At 40.6% G+C, this 27,886-nt stretch overlaps 1 protein-coding gene across 4 annotated transcripts in view; it reads left to right on the top strand.

Moving 5' to 3' along the window:
- Positions 1-10,234: 10,234 nt before the first annotated feature.
- Positions 10,235-27,886, top strand: part of POC5 (POC5 centriolar protein) — a 33,721-nt gene continuing 16,069 nt past the window's right edge. The window contains exons 1-9 of one of the 4 annotated variants that reach the window (XM_070377231.1): positions 10,259-10,359; positions 10,841-10,893; positions 14,255-14,350; positions 19,085-19,226; positions 21,664-21,747; positions 22,029-22,225; positions 23,764-23,940; positions 25,659-25,763; positions 27,403-27,582. In XM_070377231.1, coding sequence (XP_070233332.1) covers positions 14,267-14,350; positions 19,085-19,226; positions 21,664-21,747; positions 22,029-22,225; positions 23,764-23,940; positions 25,659-25,763; positions 27,403-27,582 — 969 coding nt within the window. In that variant the 5' untranslated portion in view covers positions 10,259-10,359; positions 10,841-10,893; positions 14,255-14,266. Of the gene's footprint in view, positions 10,360-10,840; positions 10,894-14,254; positions 14,351-19,084; positions 19,227-21,663; positions 21,748-22,028; positions 22,226-23,763; positions 23,941-25,658; positions 25,764-27,402; positions 27,583-27,886 lie in introns of all 4 variants that reach the window. The other 3 variants (XM_070377233.1, XM_070377232.1, XM_005890088.3) reach the window with 3 other exon arrangements.

Below are 27,886 nucleotides of genomic sequence, written 5' to 3'. Positions count from 1 at the left end.
CGTGAGCTTAGTTGATCAGCAGCATGTAGAATCTTCCCAGACCAGGGATCAAACCTCTTTCCCCTGCCCTGGCAGGCAGATTCTTATCCACTGTACCATCAGGGAAATTCCTCAACTCATAATTTTTAAAATGAACTTTCCATTTTTATATTAGCAGAATTATATATATATGTGTGTGTATATATATCTATGTATACACACATATTTTAAGGTATATGATAGAGCATGCTTTATATAATATTAGGATTACGTATCTTACATATCTCAAGTGGGTAAAAATGACACTTGAAGAATATTATAAAATCTCAGTTTTCAATATCATTTCTCTTCTAGGAAATAAACAATCTTTAATTGACCTGGTTTTATTCGTTTGCTTTTTTTCTTACTAATAAAAATTCTAAAATGCAAATAGCATTCTAAAAAATAATTCTATACTTTAGGGATAAATATACAATACAATATTGTAAAATGTAATAGTGGTTAATATTGCATCACATTTCCCCATATATAATCAAATTAAATTTTTAGTTCTTCTCCCATGGCTTAATTATGCAGAATTTTATAACAACTAATAGCAAAATATACATTACATGGTCCAGCAAATTGCTTGATACATAGCAATTACTCAAGTACTTTTGGGGTTGAGTACTCCAAAATATAAGAATCTGCCCTTACTGTTTGAGTGGAAATTACATCTGTTATTAATGTAACATTTTCTATTTTGTAGTAAGAAGCTCATCTCAAACTTAAATTATCTACCCAAGAGTCGTCTACATGTGGGTAGGACTGGAGGTGCTATGAGGTATACCATCAGTAGTATCAGAGTTAAAACTTAGGTAGCAGCGACGATGTGTGCTCTAGCCAGGTGTGTGTACTGTCTCTTTTGGTCCACAGAACCCTCATAAGAACCTTTGAAAGTAAGTAATGCTATTGCCCCATTTAGAGGTTAAGACAACCAAGACACACAAAGGTTAAGTAACTTGCCCAAGGTCACACAGCTAGTAAGAGGAAGAGCTGGGTTCAAATCCAGGCACCTTGTCCTGGAGTTTTTGAGCCAAATCACTATTCCAGAATAACAGGAGTGTTTCTAGAAAGGTCTTTGAAGATGTGCTAAGGGAGTCCAGGCACAGAAAAACTTGCCAAGGACAAAAGGCCAATGTGAAAAAAGAAGTGAAACTTGGAGTGTTGCCCCTGATACATTCTGTGCGAGAGTTATACCACGGTTCTAGGAAATGAAGTTTCAAATAAAACAACTTTAGGGAGTTGAGAGTCAATTTGGGTAATGGTAGCTGCTGTACAAGTAAACATCACATTTTCAATAACTTATCACAGTAGTAATGTATTTTTTAAATTGTGGTAAACTATGCATAACATGCAGTTTACCATTTTAAATGTTTTTATGTGTACACAAAATATTGGGCTGGCCAAAAAGTTGGTTTGGATTTTTCTGTAACATCTCATGGAAAACTATTTTTCTTGCTTACAGCAGAGTCTGAGGCGGATGTCCTGTTTCCTTCCATCCTACACTGTGACATTCCCTGAGGTCTTAGAGCCAGCCCGAGGGAAAAGAAAGAAGAGAAAGGAGGCACGCCTACTTCTTAAACTCCTGGGCCTGAAAATGATGTACATCACGCTCTGTTCACATTGTGGGCAACCAGTTCCATAACTCCACTGAATACAAAGGCGGAGCAGGGAGTTCAGGAAAGTTTTAAATTTCTATGCAGAGACTTCTTGGCACTAATTCTACACAGTGGAATTCTGGGAGGCGGACAGCCATCTCTTCCAAAGGCTCCTTCACTGAATTCTCTCCTGTCACAGGGCAACATCAGGAAGCACTACCTGGGAACCCAGGTAAAAGGCACTGGGCGATAGATACAAAAGGATCCTTCCCACTTTATGGGGACTTCCCTGGTTGTCCAGTGGCTGAGACTCTGAGCTCCCAATGCATGGGGACTGGGTTTGATCCTTTGTCAGGAAACTAGATCCTACAGGCCTGCCGCAACTCAGAGTTCGCATGCCACAACTAAAAAGGATCCGAAAGGACTCGGTGAAGATGCAAAATCCTGAGTGCTGCAGCTAAGACTGCAGCCGAATAAGCTAATTAAGAAATAATAAATATTAAGGCTCCTTTCCACTTTAGCAGAGAACCTATCGTCTTTATCACATGAAAGCCACCATCTTTTTTCGCATCAAAAAAGCAACTCTGGCCGCAAGAGGGCCAGTGCATTCAGCAGAGACGTTGGCAGTTTTGACCAGCGCTGTTTTGCCCCTGCTATAGCAGAATGGCCAGCAGTGCCTCAGGGGTCTGAGAGAGCAGAGCCACCGTGGGAACAGATGGGTGTGGGGGGTGATGGCATGCTGGGCTGCAGCAGTGTCTCTGGGAAATGGGAGGTCTCAGCTGCAGGCCATTTGAGGACAGGGATGGTGGAGGCGCGGGGAGAAATCCTGAGTGAGAAAGGAAGAAAATGGCAAAACCCTTCACAGGACCTGACGGGAGGCTGTTTGTGACTCACAGAAGGCAACTAAGAGGAAGGTTTTTGTCATCAGGTTTGTGGGGACCAAACAAAAGTAATATTATTGAGATTTTGGCTTTACTCCAAGGCTGCTGTGGGCTTGAAACTACAGCTCTGAAAAACCACTTCTCTGAGAGAAAGGTCAACGAGTGAGTGATGAGACGTGGGAAGTATTTGAACTTATCAGGGAACCAAAGCTGTAGAACTAGTCTCCCCAGAAGCCAGTTCACAGCTTCTATTACAGCAGCTCTGAGGCAAGGGACAGAAGTCTGGCTAAAAGCTATTGGAGGGAAAAGAGGTGACATAAGCTGGCTTTCAGGATCACATATCTGTCACAGACAGGATGAATTAAGACCTGGTGCTACTTAGAAGAGGTGGCAAAAAGCTGCACTTCAGCAGAGCAGATTTGCTGGGGGTTGGATGTGCCACAGACAACTGAAAAGAGCAGAGGAAACTGGGGTGAAGAGAGAGTGAAACTTCCAAGATTCAGGACACCAGAGATCTCCTAGGTGAACAGCTATCAGAACTGGGGCTCCACAGTCTTTAGTCTGGAAAGGTATCTTTGGGACTTGGGAAGAAAATGACCTTCAACCTGCAGAGGATCAGATACAAAGCTTGGAAGGTCCAGGGCAGAGCCAAAGAAATGTCTGACTGTGACAGGCTGGGAAGGCTGAAACTTGTACCCAGAGAGCATGCGGCTCACAGGGAGGGGCAGGACAGGTCTGACCCAGGGCAAAGTGTGGCCCCCAGATCTGCAGCATCACGTCGTCACCTGCAAATGTGTTTGAAATGTGAATTCTGCCTCCCCGCCGCCCCGCCCCTTAGCCCACTTAATCAGAAAATCTGAGAGTTAAAGCCCAGCAAACTGTGTTTTAGGAAACCATCAAGTGATTTTGATGCAGGCTAGGAGAAGGCAATGGCACCCCACTCCAGTACTCTTGTCTGGAAAATCCCATGGACGGAGGAGGCTAGTAGGCTATAGTCCTGGGGTTGCTGGGAGTTGGACATGACTGAGTGACTTCACTTTCACTTTTCACTTTCATGCATTGGAGAAGGAAGTGGCAACCCACTCCAGTGTTCCTGCCTGGAGAATCCCAGGGACGGGGGAGCCTGTGAGCTGCCGTCTATGGGGTCAACTCACGAAGTATTTTGTATGAGACCAGCACTCACAGATGCTCACAAGGGCTAGGAGCAGGGAAGCTTCCGGTATTATCTTAGAGCAGAAAACATACATCTGTTTCATGCTAATTTCACCATGTCTTCTCCTCTCCTGCCATCCCCCCATCAATTCCCCAGGCCTTCAATAATATTTTCCTGTGGCCTTCTTCAAAAAAAAGTGCATCCTCACACCCACCATATCACCCTTTTTCTTTCTCATCAGCATTCAATATAAGAACACAATAAAATTGTCATTTGGTATTATTTCTCCTCTTTATTACATCTACTAGTGTTGCAAAAATGTTGTTTTCTACTTTTTTTTTTTGACTTCTGAACATTTCAGCCCTATTATGGACTCAAAATGGAGCTGACCTTGAAGTTAAAAAACAGTTTCATTTTTTTGGTAGAAAAATGCATTTCAACTACAAACAATAAATTTGCAGTTGAACTTTAGAACGTGTACATAGATAGAGGTGGACTGATTGGCATGACCCATCACATACAAACTGGAACAACAACAAAAATCTATTCAAATGGTACTATCAAGGAGATGAAACAAAGTCTATGACAACAGTGTTCAAATCTGCTTCAAAATGCTGGCTCTAGCTTCTCTCCCCTTCCCTTCATAAAAAAAGGGGGGGTGGACAGGAAAGAAGGAAGGCAGGAGAGAGGGACAGAAGGAGAGAGTCATAATTTAGACTTGCATAGATTTTCATAAGATCTAAATAGACATATCTCCAAAGAAGATATACAGATAGCCAAGAGTAACATGAAAAGATGCTCAACATCACTGATTATTACAGAAATGCAAATCAAAACTGCGAGGTGTCACACCAGTCAAAACGGCCATTATCAAAAAGTCTACAGATAATAAATGCTGGAGAGGGCATGGAGCAAAGGGAACCCTTCTACATTGTTGGTATGAATGTAAATTGGTACAGTCACTATGGAAAATAATATTGAGGTTACTTAACTACCAAAATAGAACTACCATATAATCCAGCAATCCCAATCCTGGGTATATATCAGCAAAAGATGAAAACTTTAATTTGCAAAGACATAGGGGCACTATTTACAATAGCCAAGACGTGGAAACAGCCAAAGTGTCCACTGACAGATGAATGGATAAAAAAGGTGTGATAGATACAGATTAAAATGGAATATTACTTACCATAAAAAAGAATGAAATAATTCCATTTGTAGCAATGTGGATGAACCTAGAGATTATCACACTAAGTGAAGTAGTCAAACACAAATGCTATATACACTTATATATGGAATCTAAAAAATAGTATAAATGAACTTATTTACAAAATAGAAACAGACTCACAGACACAGAAAACAAACATGGTTACCAAAGGTGTTGGGGGGTGGAAATTAGGAATATGGGATTAACAGGTACACACGACTATATATAAAATAGGTAAACAGTAAGAACCTACTGTATAGCACAGGGAGCTACATTCAATGTCTTATAATAACCTATGATGGAAAAGAATTTTAAATAAGAACATATATGTATAACCTTATCATTTTGCTGTATACCTAAAACTAACACAATACTGTGAATCACCAGAAGGTGAAAATGAACGTCGCTCAGCTGTGTCTGACCCTTTGAGACCCCATGGACTATACAGTCCATGGAATTCTCCAGGCCAGAATACTGCGGTGGGTAGGCGTTCCCTTCTCCAGGGGATCTTCCCAACCCAGGGATCGAATCTGGGTCTCCTGCATTATGCACTAACAAAAAAATTATGGATTGAAAAAAATAATTGCACAGATTCCTATCACTGAGCTGAATTACTCTCATCTGCAAACCTACCCTCAGAAGCCCTAATGACTCAAGAATACAGCATCTGTATAGTACTCAAAATACCAGTGGGACTCAGTAATACTGTGCTCTGAAAAACTAATTAATCTACCTCTCGCAGCTAGTTCTAGATTGTTTTATCAGAAGAAAGAAATGCTAAGGATAAAGAAGTTTTTATTTGACTAGAGAATGCTAACTGAGAGGTTCAAGGGCATGTCTTCATAATTAGGAAAAACAGAAGGCAGATAATGAGGGCTAAGAAACAAAAGGCCATTAAAAGGCCATGGAATGCTGTGTTGCAAAATGCAACTATGGATTCCAGGAAATAAGATATTCTGAATAAGCTCTTATTGCACTACAAATACCTGCCTTGCACAGCGCTGCCACAATGCCTCGTCGGCGCCCATGATGCCCACCACCTCCCTTCATCTTCGCTTATTGACAGTCTTTCTCCCTCTTCTCTCTCTCAGTTAAATGTGTTCAATAAATCCATCTTTTCGGCTTTCAGTGTGCACAGGCATTCTAAACAGATTGTGTAGTCCAACTACAGAACTTCTATGTGGGGACACGCACTGTAAGCCAACTGCCCAAAAATAGTCTACCATGTTTTTTGCAAACCTTCCTGAGGGAACTCAGATTTCACCAAGTCACGGTGTTTTAGAGCATTGTTTCCAGAAGGCCAGTACTCATAGTTCATAAGGAATGGACCTCTCTGGAGACGCCACAGATGGCCTCTCACATCTGTGGAAGTTAATTTGCTATGCCAGCCACTTATAACCTGAAGAAACAAAGCCCAGCCTGAGAGGCTGTGACAAAAGCAGGTTCATTTGAATGGAGGAGTAGATGATGAAAAAGAAGGGAGGGAAAATCTGTGAGCCAGCAGTCTTGTTGGAAAAAACATCCATTGGGCTAGCTGTGATACATCAAGATCTCAGGGCACACCATGGCACTCTCACCCAGTATAACCCTAGCAAAGGTTCTAACCCTGAAACCTCTCCCATCTCCACCCCCTATTCGTTTTCCCTGGACTTCTCTTTATTTGCCTCTTTCTCCCTCTCTCTAGATTTGCAACTCAAAGAAAGCAATTCTTTAAATACTCATCCTTCAGGTCTCAGCTAAAATGTACTTTATCACACAGGCATTTCCTGATTTCTCCTCACTTCAAACATAATTCATAATTATTTATGCATTTGTGAGGGAGGTTTGTCGTTGTTAACTTTGTTTTTTCCAGTTAGACTAAGTTCCATGACAGCAGAGTATGTCTATTTTGCTTACCATTATATTCCTAGTACCAACAGAATGCTTTGTACATGATGACTGTTAGATAAATATTTGTTGAATGAGTAAGCATACAGGGTTCAAGCTGGCAATTCAATTTTTATGGATTTGTGGGAGTACTAGTCTCCTCTCTTTGGCTCCCCCTGTAGGAACCTTGGAAAAGAGTCTGTTCTAAATTAATAACATAGAGACAGGTTTGTTCTCTCTTTTAAATGTGGCTTCATGGAAGAGTGGTGATGGCTTACCCATCAATTTTCTATGAAAATCTGCCCCTCAAAGAGATAGAGAAGAGAAACATGGAGCCAAGTACAAGAAGGCACAGGGATAATGAATCAGAAACAATTACCTTGTAAGGGGTCACCATGTGGCAATCCAATTTAAAAACAGATTTTTGAACCAGTTGTGAATTTTTATCTATCAATAGGAATTTGTCCTTATAATAAGCATGGAAAAGATGGAGGACGGGGAACAAATATAGCTTGTGCCAAAGAAACTGCTGGTGCTCTTCTTATTTCATTGCTTGCATAAATAGAAGTCTGGCTCTACTCACAGGTAAGTAGGTGAGATCCAGGTTATGCCACTTCTATCTACAGAAAAAGAAACGGATACTTCATCCTCTAGGTACCACAGGGAGCCTGAAAATTCACCAGGATCTCATTACTTGCTCTTCAGCCTGGAACATTCCCTTTGCAATGTGGATCCTAACGTACCTCTAGCAGTTATGCCAATACAAGCTGAAAGGCTAGTTTTTTGATGTTTGTGTGATAGGTATTTTTAAATATAGTAAGTCATTTAATCCCCCTACAACCCTATATGTGGATAGCATTATCCAAGGTGACAGTAAGTAGGTGATACAACCAGGATGTACTTAACAATGACTCTAAGGGCAACACTCGCTTCACCAGAAGGGCTTGCCTTGCAATCTGACACGTCTGAAGTCATTAATATAACCTAGTCTAGCAGTTTCGTAAAGTGTGGTCCGCAGACCCCTGCAATCATAATCACTGTTCAGTTCAGTTCAGTTGCTCAGTCGTGTCCGACTCTTTGCAACCCCATGAATCGCAGGACACCAGGCCTCCCTGTCCATCACCAACTCCCAGAGTTCACTCAGACTCATGTCCATCGAGTCAGTGATGCCATCCAGCCATCTCATCCTCTGCCGTCCCTTTCTCCTCCTGCACCCAATCCCTCCCAGCGTCAGAGTCTTTTCCAATGAGTCCACTCTTCACATGAGGTGGCCAAAGTACTGGAGTTTCAGCCTTAGCATCATTCCTTCCAAAGAAATCCCAGGGCTGATCTCCTTCAGAATGGACTGGTTGGATCTTGCAGTCCAAGGGACTCTCAAGAGTCTTCTCCAACACCACATTTCAAAAGCATCAATTCTACATTTGAATCAGTTCTAATGAGGTGGATGAAACTGGAGCCTATTATACAGAGTGAAGCCAGAAAGAAAAACACCAATACAGTATACTAACGCATATATATGGAATTTAGAAAGATGCTAACAATAACCGTGTGTACAAGACAGCAAAAGAGACACTGATGTATAGAACAGTCTTATGGACTCTGTTGCAGAGGGAGAGGGTGGGAAGATTTGGGAGAATGGCATTGAAACATGTATAATATCATGTATGAAATGAGTTGCCAGTCCAGGTTCGATGCACGATACTGGATGCTTGGGGCTAGTGCACTGGGACGACCCAGAGGGATGGTATGGGGAGGAGGAAGGAGGAGGGTTCAGGATGGGGAACACATGTATACCTGTGGCGGATTCATTTTGATATTTGGCAAAACTAATACAATTTGTAAAGTTTAAAAATAAAATTAAAAGATAAAGCATCAATTCTTCGGCACTCAGCCTTCTTCATAGTCCAACTCTCACAGCCATACATGACCACTGGAAAAACCATAGTCTTGACTAGACGAACCTTTGTTGGCAAAGTAATGTCTCTGCTTTTCAATATGCTATCTAGGTTGGTCATAATTTTCCTTCCAAGGAGTAAGCGTCTTTTAATTTCATGGCTGCAGTCACCATCTGCAGTGATTTTGGAGCTCCCCAAAATAAAGTCTGACACTGTTTCCACCGTTTCCCCATCTATTTGCCATGAAGTGATGGGACCAGATGCCATGATCTTCGTTTTCTGAATGTTGAGCTTTAAGCCAACTTTTTCACTCTCCACTTTCACTTTCATCAAGAGGCTTTTGAGTTCCTCTTCACTTTCTGCCATAAGGGTGGTATCATCTGCATATCTGAGATTATTGATATTTCTCCCAGCAATCTTGATTCCAGCTTGTGCTTCTTCCAGCCCAGCGTTTCTCATGATGTACTCTGCATATAAGTTAAATAAGCAGGGTGACAATAAACAGCCTTGACGTACTCCTTTTCCTATTTGGAACCAGTCTGTTGTTCCATGTCCAGTTCTAACTGTTGCTTCCTAACCTGCATACAGATTTCTCAAGAGGCAGATCAGGTGGTCTGGTATTCCCATCTCTTTCAGAATTTTCCACAGTTTATTGTGATCCACACAGTCAAAGGCTTTGGCATAGTCAATAAAGCAGAAATAGATGTTTTTCTGGAACTTGCTTTTTCCATGATCCAGCGGATGTTGGAAATTTGATCTCTGGTTCCTCTGCCTTTTCTAAAACCAGCTTGAACATCAGGAAGTTCATGGTTCATGTATTGCTGAAGCCTGGCTTGGAGAATTTTGAGCATTACTTTACTAGCATGTGAGATGAGTGCAATCATGCGGTAGTTTGAGCATTCTTTGGCATTGCCTTTCTTTGGGATTGGAATGAAAACTGACCTTTTCCAGTCCTGTGGCCACTGCTGAGTTTTCCAAATTTGCTGGCATATTGAGCGCAGCATTTTCACAGCATCATCTTTCAGGATTTGAAATAGCTCAACTGGAATTCCATCACCTCCAATAGCTTTGTTCGTAGTGATGCTTTCTTTTTTTTTTTTTTTAGTGATGCTTTCTAAGGCCCACTTGACTTTACGTTCCAGGATGTCTGGATTCTAGGTGAATCACTGTTGGTCTTTGTTAAAAATTCAGTCTTGCCCAAGATTGAAGTAATCAGCAGGTGGCGGGGGTAGTGATTCTGTCGTGGTGCACCGGAGGAAGGAAACAATTCATATGCCTGAGGACCACACGCATAGACTACGGGCATTTTCGAAAAGACAACAGTATTCCACTCTAGCTGACTTCAGTCCTGCTTGGCAGTCTAACCAAATCGGTTCTCAGGGTTGCCCGGTAACCCTCAGGCCAGAACCGCACTGATTTCGGGCTTCTGACCACGGGGCGGAGCTACCTAAGACTGCTCCCTCTCCGAACCAGCCATAGCCAGGCTGCTTCTCTCCGGAAGCAACTTCACTCCGGCTTCACCCTCCCCCGGTCCGGAGCCCCGCCCCCGACGCCCGGACCAATCAGACGGCAGGTTGCTGAAGCTCGCGGCCAATGCCCAGGGCCGTCTTTACTTCCTCTTTGCAGTTTGAAACTGTCAGGTTGCTGCTGGGGAAGCTGTTGGACTCGCTGTTGTTGCAGCGGCGACGAGGGGAGAAGACACGGAGCGTGGAGTTGGGGTTTGCAGAGAGCCTCGGAGGTGGGTAAGCGGCGCCCCTGGCGGAGGCTCTGGAGTGGGATTTAAATAGCCTCGGCCGGGGTTGCAGCCCCTGGGGATCGGACATGACGGGGTTGGGGGCGTCTTCCGAAAAGTAGGGCCCTTGAGCTGCTGCGGGACGGCAAGATCGAGAGATTTCCCCTCCTCCGCGTCGGGGAAGAGAGGGCAGGAAGGAAAGTTGCCTGAAGTGTAATAACGGTATTGCAGCTGTAGGTTCGGGTCATTTAAGACGTATGGGGTAAAATGACCGTGTGTGACACTTCATTGTATTTAAGTAACAATTTGATGTGACACAGCGGTAAGAGAACTTGTAGCCCTGTGCTTGCTCGCAGCTGCCTTTTCCTCTGCCTGTAGTCCGTGGCGTGGGGAGGGGCGGGCGCACCCCCTTGCCTGCATTTAGGACCGGTCAAGGCCGCAGAAACCTCACTCAGCTGCCAGCTTGCACGTTAATTCACTCTTCCAGTGCCTCCTGGGGATTAATTTGAATTCCTGGACCCCGCTTCCAGTAACAGCCAGGTAATTACCAAGATCTAATTTGACTTCTTTGGCCTTAGACAAATGCTCAGAACTTTTTATCTCGTGATTTCTGAGCTCTTGGGTTAGAGAATTCTGAAAATTTGATTGTCTGATGTCCATCTGCTTTCCATCAAAGCAAGTTTGATTTTCTCCTTTGTCTCAGAACTAGAAACAATAAGGAAATACTACTGTTGTAGGGTTTTAGATAAATTGTCATACTTTTGATGTCATCAAAGCAGGACAGATGGAAGATTTATAGCATATTTTCTAAAAGTATACTGTTTTGCATCTGCAGGATATATATATATATATATAGAAGCTCTTTTTGAGATGTGACCATGATTTTCAGCTTATTTGTGTACCCCCAATCCCAGCCCCCTTATTACCAGTCTTCAGACACATCCTAAAGGAAGACGTGAATGGAAACAGAAAGGACAAAGTTACCACAGTGGTGGATTTGAGTCCCTTAAAGCAGCCTTCCTTGCTGCAGATGCATGTGCTTATTTTATCCTCCCTAATTGGCTTAACTAAAGTCAGTCATGCTGAGATTTAGTTTACTTATCTTGTGTCTACACAGTAATGCTCATTGAATACAGTTAATATTTCCTTTCCATAGTCTAGCCTCAATCTGTATTTCCATTCTAATACTGCACTTCTACCTGGATCTGCCCTTTCTCCTTCAGTTTCTTCATCTGGTAATTTTCAGCCTACTTGATTAAGACTTGTTCTACTTTCCACTGAAATTGTTCAGGCAAATGCCCCAGCGACTTCTGATTACCAAACTCAAGGGATTCTGCCAGATTCTCATCTTCCTTTGGCATCTGTCTCTGACCATTCCCTCCTGGAAGTTTTTGTGATGCTGTTCTCAATGTTCTATTGTTCTGACTTCCTTTTCCATCATTTTTGGTTCCTCTTCACTTATCCTTTAAATATTAGCAGTTCTTATTTTAACTTTGCTCTTGTTACAGTGGTGGTGGTGTAATCACTAAGTCATGTCCCACTCTTGCGACCCCATGGACTGTAGCCTGCCAAGCTCCTCTGTCCATGGAATTTTCCAGACAAGAATACTGGAGTGGGTTGCCATTTCCTTCTCCAGGCATCTTCCCGACCCAGAGATTGAACCAGTGTCTTCTGCATTTCAGGTGGATTCTTTACCTAGTGAACCGCAAGGGAAGCCCATCCCAGCTACAGTAGTGGTCCTTAACTTTACTAAGGCTTTAGTACCCTCCGGACACATACTGGAAGATGAGGAGCCTCTTTCTAGAAAAAATATGCATGCGCTAAAAAATACTGCACATGGTTTGGGTCTAGGGACCTCAGAATAAGAACTCACACTTCTTTTCCTAGGTGATCTTAACATCTCCCTTTTATCAGCAGTTCCCATTATGCTGATTCCTCAAAATGAATTTCCAAACCTTTACCTCCAGTGTAAGGCTCCCACTTTGCTTAACTCCATGAAGCACCTTTCACCTTGTAGCCATTGTGAGTGGCGGTACTTGGAGTTGTGCGTCAAATAACTGGCATGGCCAGATACTGCATACGTGCAGCCTCACTTCAGTGCCTTAGAGTCACCTCACCCCAGTAAGTCTGATAATGAGACCACATTACCCTTCCCCCAGCCTACTCATCTTCCTGTATTCCTTGCCTTGGAGAGTATCACTACCATCCATCGTTGCCAGCCAGAAATCTGGGCCAGACCAGCAATTCTTCCCTTTAACCCCTTAACCGATTATTGATCACAGTCTCGAATTTCCACTGCCATGACGCAACTTAGAGTCATACCTCTGACCCCGTTTATCTCCTCGGATTACTGCCAGAAGGAACATACATGTCTTGGACTACTGCAGTTGGCTCTCAGTTGCTCTCTCTTTAGTATCCCACCTCTCAAATCCATCCTGAAAGCTGCCAGAGTGATCTTTCTAAAAGACAAGCCTGATCATGTTATCACTTGTTTAATTAAGAGTTTAATAACTTCTCCTAGAAAAAAGGCGAAACTTTTTAACATGATGTAATTGTGATCTTCCATGATCTGGCAGCTCCTCACCTTGCCTGTTGCATCCTTAGCCAAACCCTGATCTGTGCCCTTTGCTCCAGCCTCACAAAATACTTGAAGTTCCTGGCATATATGTCTACATCTCTTTGTCTTTGCCTATGCTGCACTGTTGCCGCACATATCCTTTAATCTTTTATCTGTCTTTCAGGTCTCAACACCCCAGTCGGCTCTTCCCATTTCTTCACACCCTCACTGTCCTACCCCATGAAACAGGCTACTCCAACCTTTCTACTTTGTGCTTCTGTTGTTTTAGTATTTAACAGCACTTTTTTCAAAAGTAATTAAATTTATAACATCCTTAAAATCATACTGCTGCTCAAAGCAGGGAAGGCAGTGGCACCCCACTCCAGTACTCTTGCCTGGAAAATCCTATGGACAGAGGAGCCTGGTAGGCTGCAGTCCATGGGGTCACTAAGAGTCGGACACGACTGAGCGACTTCACTTTCACTTTTCACTTTCATGCATTGGAGAAGGAAATGGCAGCCCACTCCAGTGTTCTTACCTGGAGACTCCCAAGGACAGAGGAGCCTGTTGGGCTGCTGTCTATGGGGTCACACAGAGTCGGACATGACTGACACGACTTAGCAGCAGCAGCAGTATATGCATGTCTAGCCCTTCTTGTAGATTGCAAAGTCCTTGAGGACAAGGACTTCTTCATCTTCCCTTTCTCCCCAAGTCTTACATATAACTGGTATTCAGATCATTTTGAATAGTCATTATTTGCCTTTGAAATAATTTATGTACTTGTCACTAATAGTACTTATATCATTACTTATTTTTTGGTTAAGATCTTAAACAGTGTTTCTTTGCATGGTATTAGAATTTGTTGTTCTGTATAATCTTGCTTTTCTTAAAAGAGTATTCCCAAAAGGTCAGTTCCCCAAGCAGAGAATTTACACAAATCGTTCATTCCCTCTGGGTTCAGTGTCTCGTAGGAGAAGACACAGCATCTAGGTGCTCATGCGTTGTTCAACATCAGTCACACTCTATGATGATCCACACCCCCCGCTGTGGCTGTTTCTGAGGAGCTTCCATTTTCCTTTAGTCTTTTCATGTGTTTACCTCATCTCCTTGACCACATCATAAGCTCCCTACTTGGGAGCTGAGTATTTTTTTCTTACCCAGTGATTTTTGTCTGTGGGTGTTCAGTATGTTGAATGATTTTAACATGTTGAATGATTATTGTTTCCAGGATAGGATGTAATTACACACAATACACACACACATACACTCATATTTAGAAAGCATTTTATTTTAGTTTAAATATTGCAAAAAAATAAACTAAAGTTAGCTTTTACTGTTTTATAGTATTTATACAGAATGTCATCAGATGGGGAGATATGCTCACCTCCGGTTTTGCAAGAAGACTCCAACCGAGGCAGTTCTGTCTCCTCAGATCTTCAGGTAGGAAGACATGTCTAAATTTACTATGACTTTCTTATTTCAAATACATGACAGTATGAGGAAAACCTAAGAATACATTTCTCATAAATTCATGCCTTTACATTCATAACTATAATACGTTTATAATGTGTGTAAAATTATAATGATATCAAATGTTGGGAATTATTTTACACACTTGGAAAAATACCTTGCATTGTTTTAATTAACCTTTCAGAAAATAATCATGAACTCTTTTAGCATTCTCTGTACCAAAGCTCCAAAAAATAAAATGAGAGGAGAAGCTGAAAATCTGAAGAAACACTTTTTTGGTTGAAATTTTCTCTTTGTAGCTCTGTCTCATGAGTGTTGCTTTCACTTTAATGCAAATCAGCCTGATGTGGAAACTGTCCAGAGTTCTGGGGCCCTAGACTCCCCAGTGTTCCACTCTTGGTTCTGGCCCCTGTTGCCGCACCATCGAGCACCCGCTGGTGCCCAGGACCTGGGCAGTGACAGGTACACCGACTATGCAAGGTGTGGCTTTCATACGAAATGTTTTAAATTCCTGTTAATTCTAAACGTTTTACCATCAAAAATATGGATTAAGATTTCTAGAGTAGATTTTAAATGGGAGAATACTGACATGGTCTATCTTGGGTTTTCTCCCTCTTAAGAGGGGAAAAGCTGGATGGTATGTTTATGCCTAAGTAGAATAAGTGGCGTTTGACACCGTGGAAGATGACAGAAGCTTTAGGGAAATATTTTATGAAACAAATGTGTTCCTTTAATTGAAATTACAGGTTGAGGAATTGGGAAGCTATTGGAAAAGTATCCGTGAGTTTTTACTAGGGTAAAAGTGGTCTGAAATTGTGACATAGATGTTTCATCCTTGCCTTCCCTTTGAATGGTATCTCCCCCATTTCGTGCTTTCTTTTTAGGTGACAGTGCTTTACTGCATCCTTCATCTTTTCTGTATTCCAACTTCTTCAAAAGAGAACGGTTTAACTTAGGCATACCAGTGATACTGTGATTTATAATAAAAATATTTGGTCATCCTCACATTTCTGGCACAGAGCTCCTAAAAATATTGGAATTTCCTAACTAGTGAGGAAATGAAGGTATTTTTTGTTACGTTGATGACATAACTTTTGGACTTAAGCCAAGGATGAAGACTGGTTGCCAGGAGAAGGCCAACCACATGATTAGCTGGTTGGAAATTGCCATCACACACACTCCCCCACCGTGAGGGAGGGGAGAGGGCCTGGAAGTTGAATCAGTCGCCAGTGGTCAGTGATTTAATCAGTTGTGCCTATTAATAAAGACCCATAAAAACCCAAAAGGACTGGGTTTGGGGAACTTCCCATTGGAGAACGCGTGGAGGTGCGGAGTGACTGGCCTGTCAGGAGAGGGCATGGAAGCGCCACACCCCTTCCTCGTACCTTGCCCTGTATATCCCTTCCCTCTGGCTGTTCCTGGAGTACAGCCTTTTATAATAAACTGGCGGTCTAGTATTATGTTTCTCTGTGTTCTGTGAACCCTCTAGCAAATGAGTCAAACCCACTCTGGTCCATAGCTGGTTGGTCTGAAGCACAGATGATAATCTGGCCTTGGACTGGCATCTGAAGTGTGGGGCAGGGAGGGCAGTCATGGGACTAACCCTCAACCTGTGGAATCTGATGCCGCCTCTGCTGGAAAGTGTCAGAATTGAGACACCCAAGTGGTGTCGGAGAATTGCTTACAAATCACACTTTGTAATTGTTGGGTCCAGAACCCTTATAAGACCTTATAATGTGAACACCTTGTAAGATCTCGTGTTGTCATTTTTGTCGAGAAACAAAGCTTTATGTCAAAAGAAATCTCTAGAGTAGAATTTTAAGAGATGGAGGGGGAAGAATCTTCTAGACATGCCAGAAATCATTTTGTGTTATTGGTTACCTGTGCTTAGAATGCTACCCTAACTGAGATTCTGTTTTTAGTAACCCTCAACTTATGACTCTACTGGTCCTTGACAACAATTGAAAGCCTTCCCATATTCCATTACTGGAAACATTTAAAAATATAAATGCCAAAAATAATGTTTAAAGTAACATAAAGTAACTATATACTTTGACATATATAGTAAATATTTAACACCAGACACTTAGTACAAAAGCCCCTCATAAATCAGTATTCCCCGTAAGGGCATTTTCATTACTGTTTCCAACATGTGAATGCTTCATAAGACCGATGATGATAAATGCTGAAGGATAGGCAGCATCCGTAGTACTTATTGACTTATCATTTCCTCTAATCACAACTTTGAAGTGTCAGCCAGTTGCCCTGACCACACTTGGTAGGCATGGGTTCAGCTCTATTATAGGGTCACATCAATCCAGCGATTGAGGGGGGAGGCAGAATTACAATTTTTGGTCATTAGGGTTCTTTTTTACCTTAAGGCAGGTTATCTTTGACAGTTAAGGAGAGATTATTAAGCTCAGCTCAGTGCTCTGTGATGACCTAGAGGTGTGGAACAGAGGGGTGGGTGGGAGGGAGGCTCCAGAGGGAAGGGATGTATGTATACCTATGGCTGATCCACGTTCCTGTACAGCGGAAACTAACACAGCATTGTAAAGCAGTTGTACTCCAATCTTAGACACAGACGTAGAGAGCAGACTTAGGGACACGGGGTTGGGGCAGGGAGGGAAGGAGAGGGTGGGTTGTATGAAAGAGTAACATGGAAATATACGTTACCACATGTAAAGCAGATAGCCAAATGGGAGTTTGCTGTATGACTCAGGAGCTCAGACTGGGGCTCTGTAACAACCTCGAGAGGTGGGATAGGGAGGGAGGTGGGAAGGAGGTATACGAGGGAGGGGACATGGGTATACCTGTGGCTCATTCCTGTTGATGTTTGGCAGAAACCAACACAATACTGTAAAGCAATTAACCTTCAATTAAAAATAAATAAATTCATAAAAATTATACTCCAATTTTTTTTAAAGGTATGAAAAAGGAAGATGATATTATTTATATTTATCCTAAACTAAAAAATAACCCATTTGGCCTGTGTCTGCATATATGAAATGTAAATAATTGTTTAAATGACTAATTTTTCCATTTTTTCCCTTAAAGGCAGTTAAAATATATATGTATATTAAACATTATTAATGTATACGTATTTACATCCCCTTTAACTCATACTGATTGTTGTGGGAACTTAGAAATATGTGTTTGGATCTTTCTCCCTTTTCTGAGGTCAAACTAGGGAAGCCTCAAGTTAAAGTCATTGACTGGCCCTTCCCCTCCATTCCTTGAGGCACAGTTTATTCCTGTGGTAATAAGCTAACTGAGCAGAGCTGATGTGGCTGGCTAGTTGTTACTGCCTCCAGAGGAAGTAGATTCTAAAAAGTTAAAGATAGCAAAATACTTGGGTGTGTTTAGTTAAGTATTCTTACTCACAGAAACCCATAGGGAAACAATACGGGTTACTAATTTTCAAACACCCATACTGTATCCTAATGTTCTTATTAAAGGTGGGGCTCTTTCTTTGATGTAGACAATCTCTGTTAATTCAATTCAGCACGTAGTTACTGTGACATTTCAAGGAGGTAATTTGGAGCATCACTTAACTCTTCATCCTGATGGTGAATCAAATAATAAGACACTTATGACTAATGATGATAATGGAATTTTCTGTATCTGAACTTTTTATGGAGAAAAATTAATATTAAATAATAGAGTAAGAGACTTCATAGCTTTTAAACCTTCCCCCAATTCCTAATGCAAAGACATTCTCTAGGTCCGTGCCATAAGACCCTTAGAGGGACTTCAGCTAGCTGCATGTACAACTAAAAATCCTGCATGCCACAACTAAGACCCAATGCAGCCAAAATAAAGAAATTAATTTAAAAAAAAGACTCTTAGAAGTCCTTAATAGGAATATATGTGGCCTCAGTGACCAGCCCCTTTTGAACAGAGACTAAGTTCCAGTACTGAGAGAATTTTTTTTGACTTGGCTAAACAAATATCTATCTATCTGTATCAGGAAATTCCTTTTTGCTTTAACCTTGAGGAATATTCCTGTAGTGCCTACCCTTGGTGACCTGCCATTTTTTAATCCTCTTTTCTCATGTGCCATGATGTTGCCAGCAGGTAGAACTGAACAGGTTGGCATTCGTGTTCTCTTTTTCACCTTATTATTCTTTCTCTACCAGTATTTCTCTTAGACTCTTTCCATGCTTATATATGAAAAGAGACTCAGGGTGGTTGTAGAATTGGGTGGGGCAGGAGGCGATAAGAGCCAAAACTACTTTTCATCCCTAGACCCTCCCACTGTAGAGTCTTTGGGAACAGCATCATGGAACTAAATTCCAAACAGGCATGACTGGGTCTTTTTCTCCCCTGCAAGCAGTTGCCAGTTGAGAGAAGGTTCTTGTGTGTTGTAGCTGCTGATAGGCTTCAGGAAAATGCCCCAGTAATCTTTGTGTCACTGCTTTAAATTGACATGCTGAAAGCATATGGGTGCTAAAGCATTATCACCAGAAGAAATTGGGGTAGGTCTATTTGTTGAATTTCTTGCTTGTTTTTAAGAAATTTCACTTACTACAAGAAAGTAAATGATGAATGAAAAACATAAATCCCAAGTACACATTTCTTTCTGTTGTTTGGGCATACTGTTTTGAAAACTGAAGTAGAAAACATCTTTGTGACCATTCCTTTACCAGAATGTCCATTGTGACAGGGGTATAATGCATTTTTGTTGTTGTTGGCTTTTCATAGGAAGAGTATGAAGAACTGCTTCGTTACGCTATAGTGACTCCAAATATTGAAGCAGGTGTTTCACAGCCGTCTCATTCAAAGGCAGAAGCAGTGCCAGATATTAAAATTCCTGCTATAATTGATGATATTCTTCAAAATTCAGGTTATGTATATTTTTCAAGATGTCCCTTAATTTAAGATGTTTACTGAGCTTTTTAATTCTGTTGATTTATGATAGTGAAAATACTTCTGTAGTGCTTCTTCTCAATCAACAGTATATGTCTGTCATCTGGGGGAGAGTTTACATTTTAATATGTTTTTCTTGGCTCTTATATGACAGTTGAATTTTTATTTGAACTTCGTTTGACTGTCTTATGAAAAATCATAAAATTAAAGCAAACACTGTAGCAATTACATGTCTCTTAGTGTAGGGTGTTGCATCTCTTTCAATACAATGGTTTTATGCCGAGAAACACTGGAAATGAAATTCCCAAGCCCCCAAACTGGAGATAGTCCATAGATAGCCCGCAGAACCCCTTAAGTTCATGACCACGTGATCGGACTTTGTCAGCAGCATTTATCTGGGCCTGGAGGACTGTCTGGATTGTCACCACGAGGACGAACCCACTTGGGAACTGTGTTACTGAAAGAACTGAGAACTAATACAAACCAGGATGTGTGTTGATAGATGAGTGAGTGAAAGGTGGAGAAAGGAGGATGAAGCTCCTTTTACTGTCTGTTCCTTATTCAATACAAGATCCCAAACAGCTCACTCAAAATGAGTGTTTTTCAAGGGGCACAGACTACCCTCCTGAATCAGCCCTGATAATGATCAGTTATTAGCAGTAGGTAAACCCCAAAAACCCTCCTCCAAGCGCACAGCACAGCCAGCTCAGCCACAGGCTCTCGGGCGCCTTGGGGGCCACAGCCCTGCTGTCTGCCATTCCTCTCCCTCCGTAGTCGTGGAGTCTCATTGCTTCTCATCCTACAGCACAAGATCAACGAACAGGACCAGAACCTCAAAACGTGTATTTCTTCTAACACTGAAACATACTAGCACTGAACAGTTTCTGCCCAAATTTTGTTGATCTTCAAGAGATATGACCCTTGGATTTATTCATTCTCTATGAGTGATCTTGACCATGTTTTAATTACGTGCATTTTCTACTGAGCAAACCCAAACCCAAATACTCTCCTACAGCAATCACTTGGGGCTTTCCAGGTGGCTCAGTGGCAAAAGAATTCACCTGCCCATGCAGGAGACATGAGTTCAATCCCTGGGTCGGGAAATTCCCTGGAGGTGGGAATGACAACCCACTCCCATATTCTTGCTTGAAAAATCCCACGGACAGAGGACCCTTGCAGGCTGCAGTCCATGGGCTTGCAAAGAGTCAGACATAACTGAGTCCACATGCACATACGCAGAGTCTTTGGGACCTAAGAATGCTGGTCTTTTCTAGCATCTACAATATAGTCAAAGCTATGGTTTTTCCAGTAGTCATGATGGATGTAAGAGTTGGACTGTAAAGAAAGCTGAACGCCAAAGAATTGATGCTTTTTACTGTGGTGTTGGAGAAGACTCTTGAGAGTCCCTTGGACTTCCAAGGAGACCAAACAGTCAATCCCAAAAGAAATCAATCCTGAATATTCATTAGAAGGACTGATGCCAAAACTGAAGCTCCAGTACTTTGGCCACCTGATGTGAAGAGCCGACTCATTAGAAAAGACCCTGATGCTGACAAAGATTGAAGGCAGGAGGAAAGGGGATGACAGAGGATGAGATGGTTGGATGGCATCACTGACTCAATGAACATGAGTTTCAGCAAGCTCTGGGAGATGGTGAAGGACAGGGAAGCCTGGTGTGCTGCAGTCCATGAGGTTGCAAAGAGTTGGACAGGACTGAGTGACTGAGCAACAACAATGAAAGTATTTGTATTTGCTCTGCCCTTTCCAAAAAGTATTTGAGATCAAAATGCATAAATTCAGTGAATTTAGACATTCTTATTCATACATAGACTTAGTTAGAGTGAACTTTGTAAATTTATCACCCCATTCTCTTTACTCTTGGTATTGCCATTGCTTGGTGTAAAGAAGGTTGTGTTGAAGCTGGCCAAGTATCTAAGCGTCTGACAAAGCCATCCTTGTGAGGTTCTTTTCCAGTTTCCTTTTTGCCATGTATTGACTAAAGGTTTCTGAGGTAGAAGTGAAAAAGTCCCTATTTGGAGGGAACCAGTGTCACTTAGGTTTTAGTAGAGCTAGTGAAAAGCAGCAGACCCTAGAAATGTCCAGTGTTGTAGGACATGACACTTACACTATATCAGTATGAACTGAATGCCACTAGTAAACTGAATTCTTTTTCATCCATATTTGTTGGGTGAATTAAACTTATTAATGATGCAATAAGACTTTTTTAAGTCTCACAGTTTTTCCTTCCTTCTTATTCTTTGTCTTAGTGTTCCTGTCCCTAGCCTACTGTATTTTCCTTGTTCTAAAATCTTACTTACGCACAGCTACCTTCTTCTATTAGGTATGTGTGATTAGGTATTTTATATAAGACTGATTAGGTTTAATTAAAAGAAAAACCTCTTTCTTTTCATCAGGAAATAGCCCTGCAGTGAGAGAAACAAGGATGGAAGTTGGAAAAGGATGTGATTTAAATACTTCAAGTCATTCAAAGACAGATGGTATGACTTTTCCTTAGCTTGTTTTTGTTAATATACAACATTTTGTGCTTTGGTGAATATTATCCAGGTAGTGAGGGGAATAATTTCAGCATATTACTTATTGCAAGGATTTTTAAATGCTACTATGGATAATTTGTTAAGCAGTACTTTTAAAAATAATTATATAAGATGCACAGTACACTTAAGACAGATTTAATGCATTATAATGTGTGGCGTTTTTTCTTAAAACTGCTGGATTAGAACGCAGATTAGATTACTCCAACTTTCCTTTTCTTCACCAGCAGCAGCATCCCCAAGGAAGCCGCCTCACCCGGTCATGGATTTTTTCAGCTCAAATCTTTTAGTTGACTCTTCCTCACCAGGGTCTAATTCCAGTCCTGTCGATGCCCATGAAATAATTGTGACCGATTTTCTTATTTCTGATGAAAACCTTCAAAAGATGGAAAATGTGCTTGATCTCTGGAGTTCAGGTCTTAAGGTATTACAGTTGTTTAATATGTAATGTAGCAGTTTTGCTCGAGACCACTGTTTATTCTTCATTTCTTTGAATTAAAAAGTTCAAAACGAAACAAACTGTAGCTGCCAAAGTTCAGTCCAGTGTTGTAAATCTGTGCTTCTCAGTCGTTACTGTCCATATGAGTCACCTGGGGATTCTGATAAACTGCAACTTCTTAGTCAGTCCTGGTTCAAGATGGAGCACTGCCTAACAAGCTCCCAGGTGACAGTTCAGAAGCCATACTTGGAATAGCACAGTTTTAAATAGTTGCTGGAACAGCTCTGCATATTCCCCTGAACTTCTCCAGTATTTTGAATGGCTCAGCCTGTGTGTGACTGAGAGAGACACTTGTTGAACCTTTCCCACGTCATACCTATGACTAATGGAATGGTCTCGTTTTATATGAAGCACAAGACCCAATCTTAGCAACATGTATTCATTTTATAGCCACTTACAGCAACCACAAGGTATAACTGATAAATTGATAAGAACTTATTTTTATTTTGGTGATGTTAGTGATCCCTAAGTAAAACAAAGTATTCCAGAAATGGCAGTTTTTCTGCAGCTTAAAATATAGTGGAGAAAATGACAGTTTTTTCTGAAACATAGTTTGAGAAAACTAAACTGAGTATTCACATACACGGACAAATTATGATCATCAGAGTTTTGTGGCATCTATATTTTCTCCAATATTTGAAACCTTAAATTCTAGAAGTAAAATTTTGGTATAATTTTTCTCCATGGAACAGGTTTCATGCTTCTAACCATGGTGTAAGTCCACTGAGGTAGTACACCACCAACCATTTCAAGACTGTCACATGTTCAGTTAACCCTACTGTTATCCCCACTGTTTTTTGATAACATGATTATTTGGTCTTTTTACTTATGCCAGTCAGTAGGGTAAAAAGCGATCAGTCTTAGCAATTCATTGTAAGGTGCCCATTGTGATGAATGATTTGCAGGAAGAAAACATCAACTCTGATGGTCTCCACTGTTCATCTCTGTCTAAATACCATCCCAGTCCAGTGGCTTGACCTCAGCCATGGTCCTGCATTTCCTTTTTCTCTCATTCACCTAAATATGGATATTTAAGTCCTTGACTTTATTTGTCCTAGTTATTAATGAATGAGACCTAAAAAATTTTAATGACAGTTGAGTTCAGTCGCTCAGTCGTGTCCGACTCTTTGCGACCCCATGGGCCGCAGCACGCCAGGCCTCCCTGTCCATCACCAACTCCCGGAGTTTACCCAAACTCATGTCCATTGAGTCAGTGATGCCATCCAAGATTTCATAAAAGTAACTTAAAATGGGAGAAAAAAGTATGTACTTAGTATGGTGTGTGAACTAAGAAGAGCTGTGGCTTGTTGAACATGCACACGTTTTCATTAGTGGATTTTTTTTAATAGCTCTTATGTTGAATGCTTGTTTTGAGTTTTTTAACTTTTTTCCTAATTTCAGTGTCATTTTATGAGGAGCATTAAGGAGCAAACTACTTAATTGTCAGCATATTTATTTTTCAGACAAACATCATATCTGAACTAAGTAAATGGAGACTGAATTTTATTGACTGGCACCGAATGGAAATGAAAAAAGAGAGAGAGAAACATGCAGCAGATTTAAAACAACTGTACAGCCAGATCAACAGCTTGAAGGAGCTGCAGAAAACCTATGAGGTCTCCATTGGGAGAAAAGATGAGGTCTTCTTTCTCATACTGCTTTTTAAGTGAGAGTCAGTAAATGTCTTGTTAGGTAATAAATGCCAGGAACTGAGTGTTTAGATTGTACAAGATACAAAGGGAAGATCACTTCAGAAACTAGTAGAAAAGTAGATACATAAAAATAAGATTTATTCTTCATATTAAATGTGCTAGGATCATGTCATTTTATCTTGGCCACCACATTCAGTGTGCTCAAAGAGTGCTATATTGAGTGTGGGAACACTATTTTTTTCTTCCCCATCTTTTCTTCCTAACTGCCCTAAAGAGAATGTCAGGGATCCAGCATTACCCACATTTTAAACCATCCTTTTAGAGGGGTATAGATATCCCACGTTCCATCTGTGATATTTCTTTATTCATTCATGAAGTCCTTTCTTCATTATGTTGATAAGCACAAGAGCACTGTGTGTTTTGCTTTCTGTTAGCCTCTTAAAGAACTTGAGAGTAGGGTTCTGCTGCTGCTGCTGCTGCTGCTGCTAAGTCGCTTCAGTCGTGTCCGACGCTGTGCGACCCCATAGATGGCAGCCCACCAGGCTCTGCCGTCCCTGGGATTCTCCAGGCAAGAACACTGAGTAGGGTTCAAGTCTGTGCTAATCTGGGGCTTCCCAACAGCGCCTTGAACAAAGCAGATGGGCAGCAAACCTACAGCTCGCCTAGGAGGACGGTGGCTTTTGGAGAACAGCAGACAGCTCAGCTACTTGTCTGCAGATGCAGCCCTCACTGTTCTAGTGAACTAGATAAGACTGTGGTTATTTTTTAAATACATTTTTTGAGAGTGTCATAGAATGCAGTGTAGAATCAGTCATTTTACATAACTTGCTTGCTTTTTTGAAACAATGATACTAATGTCAGTCATTTTCTATATTACCCTCAAAACCCTGTCCTTGACAGTTTTAAAATATTTTATTAAATTTTTTTGTTTCAAAGTGTATCACACAAAAAGAGTATACATGCATATCTAGTTTTTGAAAACAAAGTGAACAGCTATGTGCCACTACACAGCTTAATAGAATACTACTAGTATCTTAGAATGCCTGCCCTTTTCCACTTTTGGAAATTATTTAAAGAACCAGAATAAATATCTCTCAGCAAATATGCCTAATTTACTAAATCTCTTTTAATGGGCCCAGTTGTTCAGTTCTTTATAAGAGAGAATATTATCTCAGGATTTAAAAGCCTTCATAGATTTTTTTTTTTTAAAAGAACAGGAACACTATCGCCAAAAAAGTACACCAAAATGTAACTATTAATTATTTACTTTTATGAGTTTGTTGAATCCAGAAAATCATTAAACAGTTATTGAGGAACTTCTAATCCAAGCTATTAAAGGTACTTAGGGACTAGAAATATATTTTAAAACTGGTCTCTGCCCTCAAGTCTAGTGAATAAAAACATTTTGTATACGTAGCAAAACTCTCCAATGTATGATGATTTTTCTTGAATTAAATGCCAGTGATCATATTAATTTTCATACACCTAAACATTTTATTGATTATTACTAGGATACACATAATGAAGATTTCTTTCCTCTTTTGTTCCCCTTCATTCATTGATAAGTAGTGTATTCACGTGGGGAAGTTTTTTGGTCTTTTTAAAGATAATGAGGTTACCTAGATGAATACAGTAATGATCCGTAAGTATTCTTTCTAGCATTTTTTGATATATGAAAAAGTCATTTTACTCGTTGCTGTTTACAGGTGATTTCTAGCTTGTCTCATGCAATAGGCAAGCAAAAGGAAAGGATAGAGTTGATGAGAACATTCTTCCACTGGCGAATCAACCACGTCAAATCAAGGCAGGATGTAAGTGTGAAAAACAAAAGCTGATTGATATTTATTAGACTTCTGAACTCAGAAGCATTTAGAATCACGTATTAGAACTCTTGTTCAAGTCAGAGAAAGACTTGTTTTTTAATAAGTCAAAATTAATTAATTTAATGTTACTCTTATTTTAAACTTGATATTGGTACAGTTTGTGGAAAAAATACTTCCTTATATTTTGTTGACTTGTTGATACACATTTTCTGCCTCATGGTAGGTTAAATACAGAGTGTACCTAAATTACATATGTCCTGGTTATGGAACCCCTTTAACTAATTCGACCTCAGATTTAATTACATGAATTTATCATCTTTAGCATATCATAAGCTTCCTATATTGTTTCTACTTCTAAAATGCCTGAATTATCATCTTTAAAGAGGCAGTACTATATTTATACATTATAAAGTTGCATAAATGTTTGTTGTGTAATTTGCCTCAATAAGAATTTTAAAAATCCATGTCCATAAAGATTTTTTTAAATTGTTCTGAGTTTATGTATAATTTAAACTTGAATATGTTTTGTTTTAATTACGTGAATGTGTTAAATTTAATTAATTTATTAAATTTTAATTAATTTATTTTAATTAAGTATATCAGTGTAAATATAAATTGAAAATAGTAGATGGTTGTATCAAAGTAGAAAAGTATGAAAGTATATATGTATCCCACAAGAAGACAAAGACTCAAGAATGTAGGGGATGGAGATACATACGTATAGATGTATTTTATTTATGATAATCATGTGAGTCATGGAGTAATCTTTATGCATTTAGTTCCAAGAGAGTAATATTTAAGGAAAAGGCTGTTACTGTCATGGAGTACAATTTCTCCTTTAAGAGTGCTTCTTAGTGCTTTCCTTTATTTCCCAGTAGATTAAATCTACATTAACCATATTTAAAAGGGCTATTTAAAATTGAGTCCTATTTGGAAGGTTATTTATTGGGTGACATAATGATAATATATTATATTCAAATGTTAGTTGAAAGAGTTTAAGTTGCCATCACTTTTTGAATAAAAATTTTTTTTAAGAAAATTGAAAATTGGAAATGCTTCTTCAGGAGACTTTAAATTCTTTGATAGAAGAATAGCATGTGTTCCTGCTAGGATCAATTTGCTATAAAATATGATGGCAAAAGTTTGCTGTAAAATATGATGGCAGAGTGTGTAAACTCATCTGCTTACGGTGGCCGCCAAGCTGGAGAGAAAGGGCCGTCTCGAGCCACACCGCCACCCTTTCTGCCATCCAGCTCCTAGTCCTGTTCTCGGCCAGAAGGTCATCAGATTCATAACCAAGATAGCATGGGCAAGTCACTCATTTTCTTCCATCGGGTGTTTTGTGTCTCCCCTACCTTGATGAGTTGCATGAAGCCGTGATGTAATGGATAGGAGCTTAGACTCTGGAATGAGGCAGGGCTGGCTCTGCACTTTCTGCCTGTGTGGGCTGGGCGTGTCGCTTAACCTCCCTAAGCCCGTCCCGTCTGCACATGAGAAGAGCGTGAGTACGCGCTGTGAAGTGGTAACGCAGGCACCCCGCTTACCCCACAGGCTATGTTCTGTATTGCTGCTGCCAGTGTATTTACCAGTCCACTGTGTTTTGGGTTTGTGTATTACTTTCACTCAGGTTTATGAAAGTAAACTAGCTGACCAGTATTTTCAGCGAACTTTACTGAAGAAAGTCTGGAGAGGCTGGCGGGCCGTAGTACAGAAGCAGTGGAAAGAGGTGGTGGAACGAGCTTGTCAAGCCAGAGCTGAAGAAGTCTGTGTCCAGATTTCCAATGACTATGAAGCCAAAGTTGCTCTGGTAGACATTTTTTGCTTTATTTTCTCCTTTCTAAGTAAAAATTAAAAAGTTGAGTAGCCATCACTCAATGGCGAAGAAACCTGTTTCTCAAGTTTCATTTACTGTGGTGTGGGTTCAGATAGACTGTTGGGAAGGAGCAGCGCTGAGTCAGACTTACAGACTTTATTCTTTTAGCCAGTTATAATTTTGACCTCCAGACCTGTGTAAATCTCTTGTATGTACATTTCTCTTGGAAGTGTAAATCACCCACAGATCATTACCTCTCTAAGAAAGTGTACTTTATTAGGCTTCTTCTGGCCTTTAT

This window comes from Bos mutus, chromosome 10 (assembly GCF_027580195.1).
Source record: "Bos mutus isolate GX-2022 chromosome 10, NWIPB_WYAK_1.1, whole genome shotgun sequence".
Classification (NCBI taxonomy): Eukaryota; Metazoa; Chordata; class Mammalia; order Artiodactyla; family Bovidae; genus Bos; species Bos mutus.
This window is presented reverse-complemented; position numbering and strand designations above follow the sequence as displayed.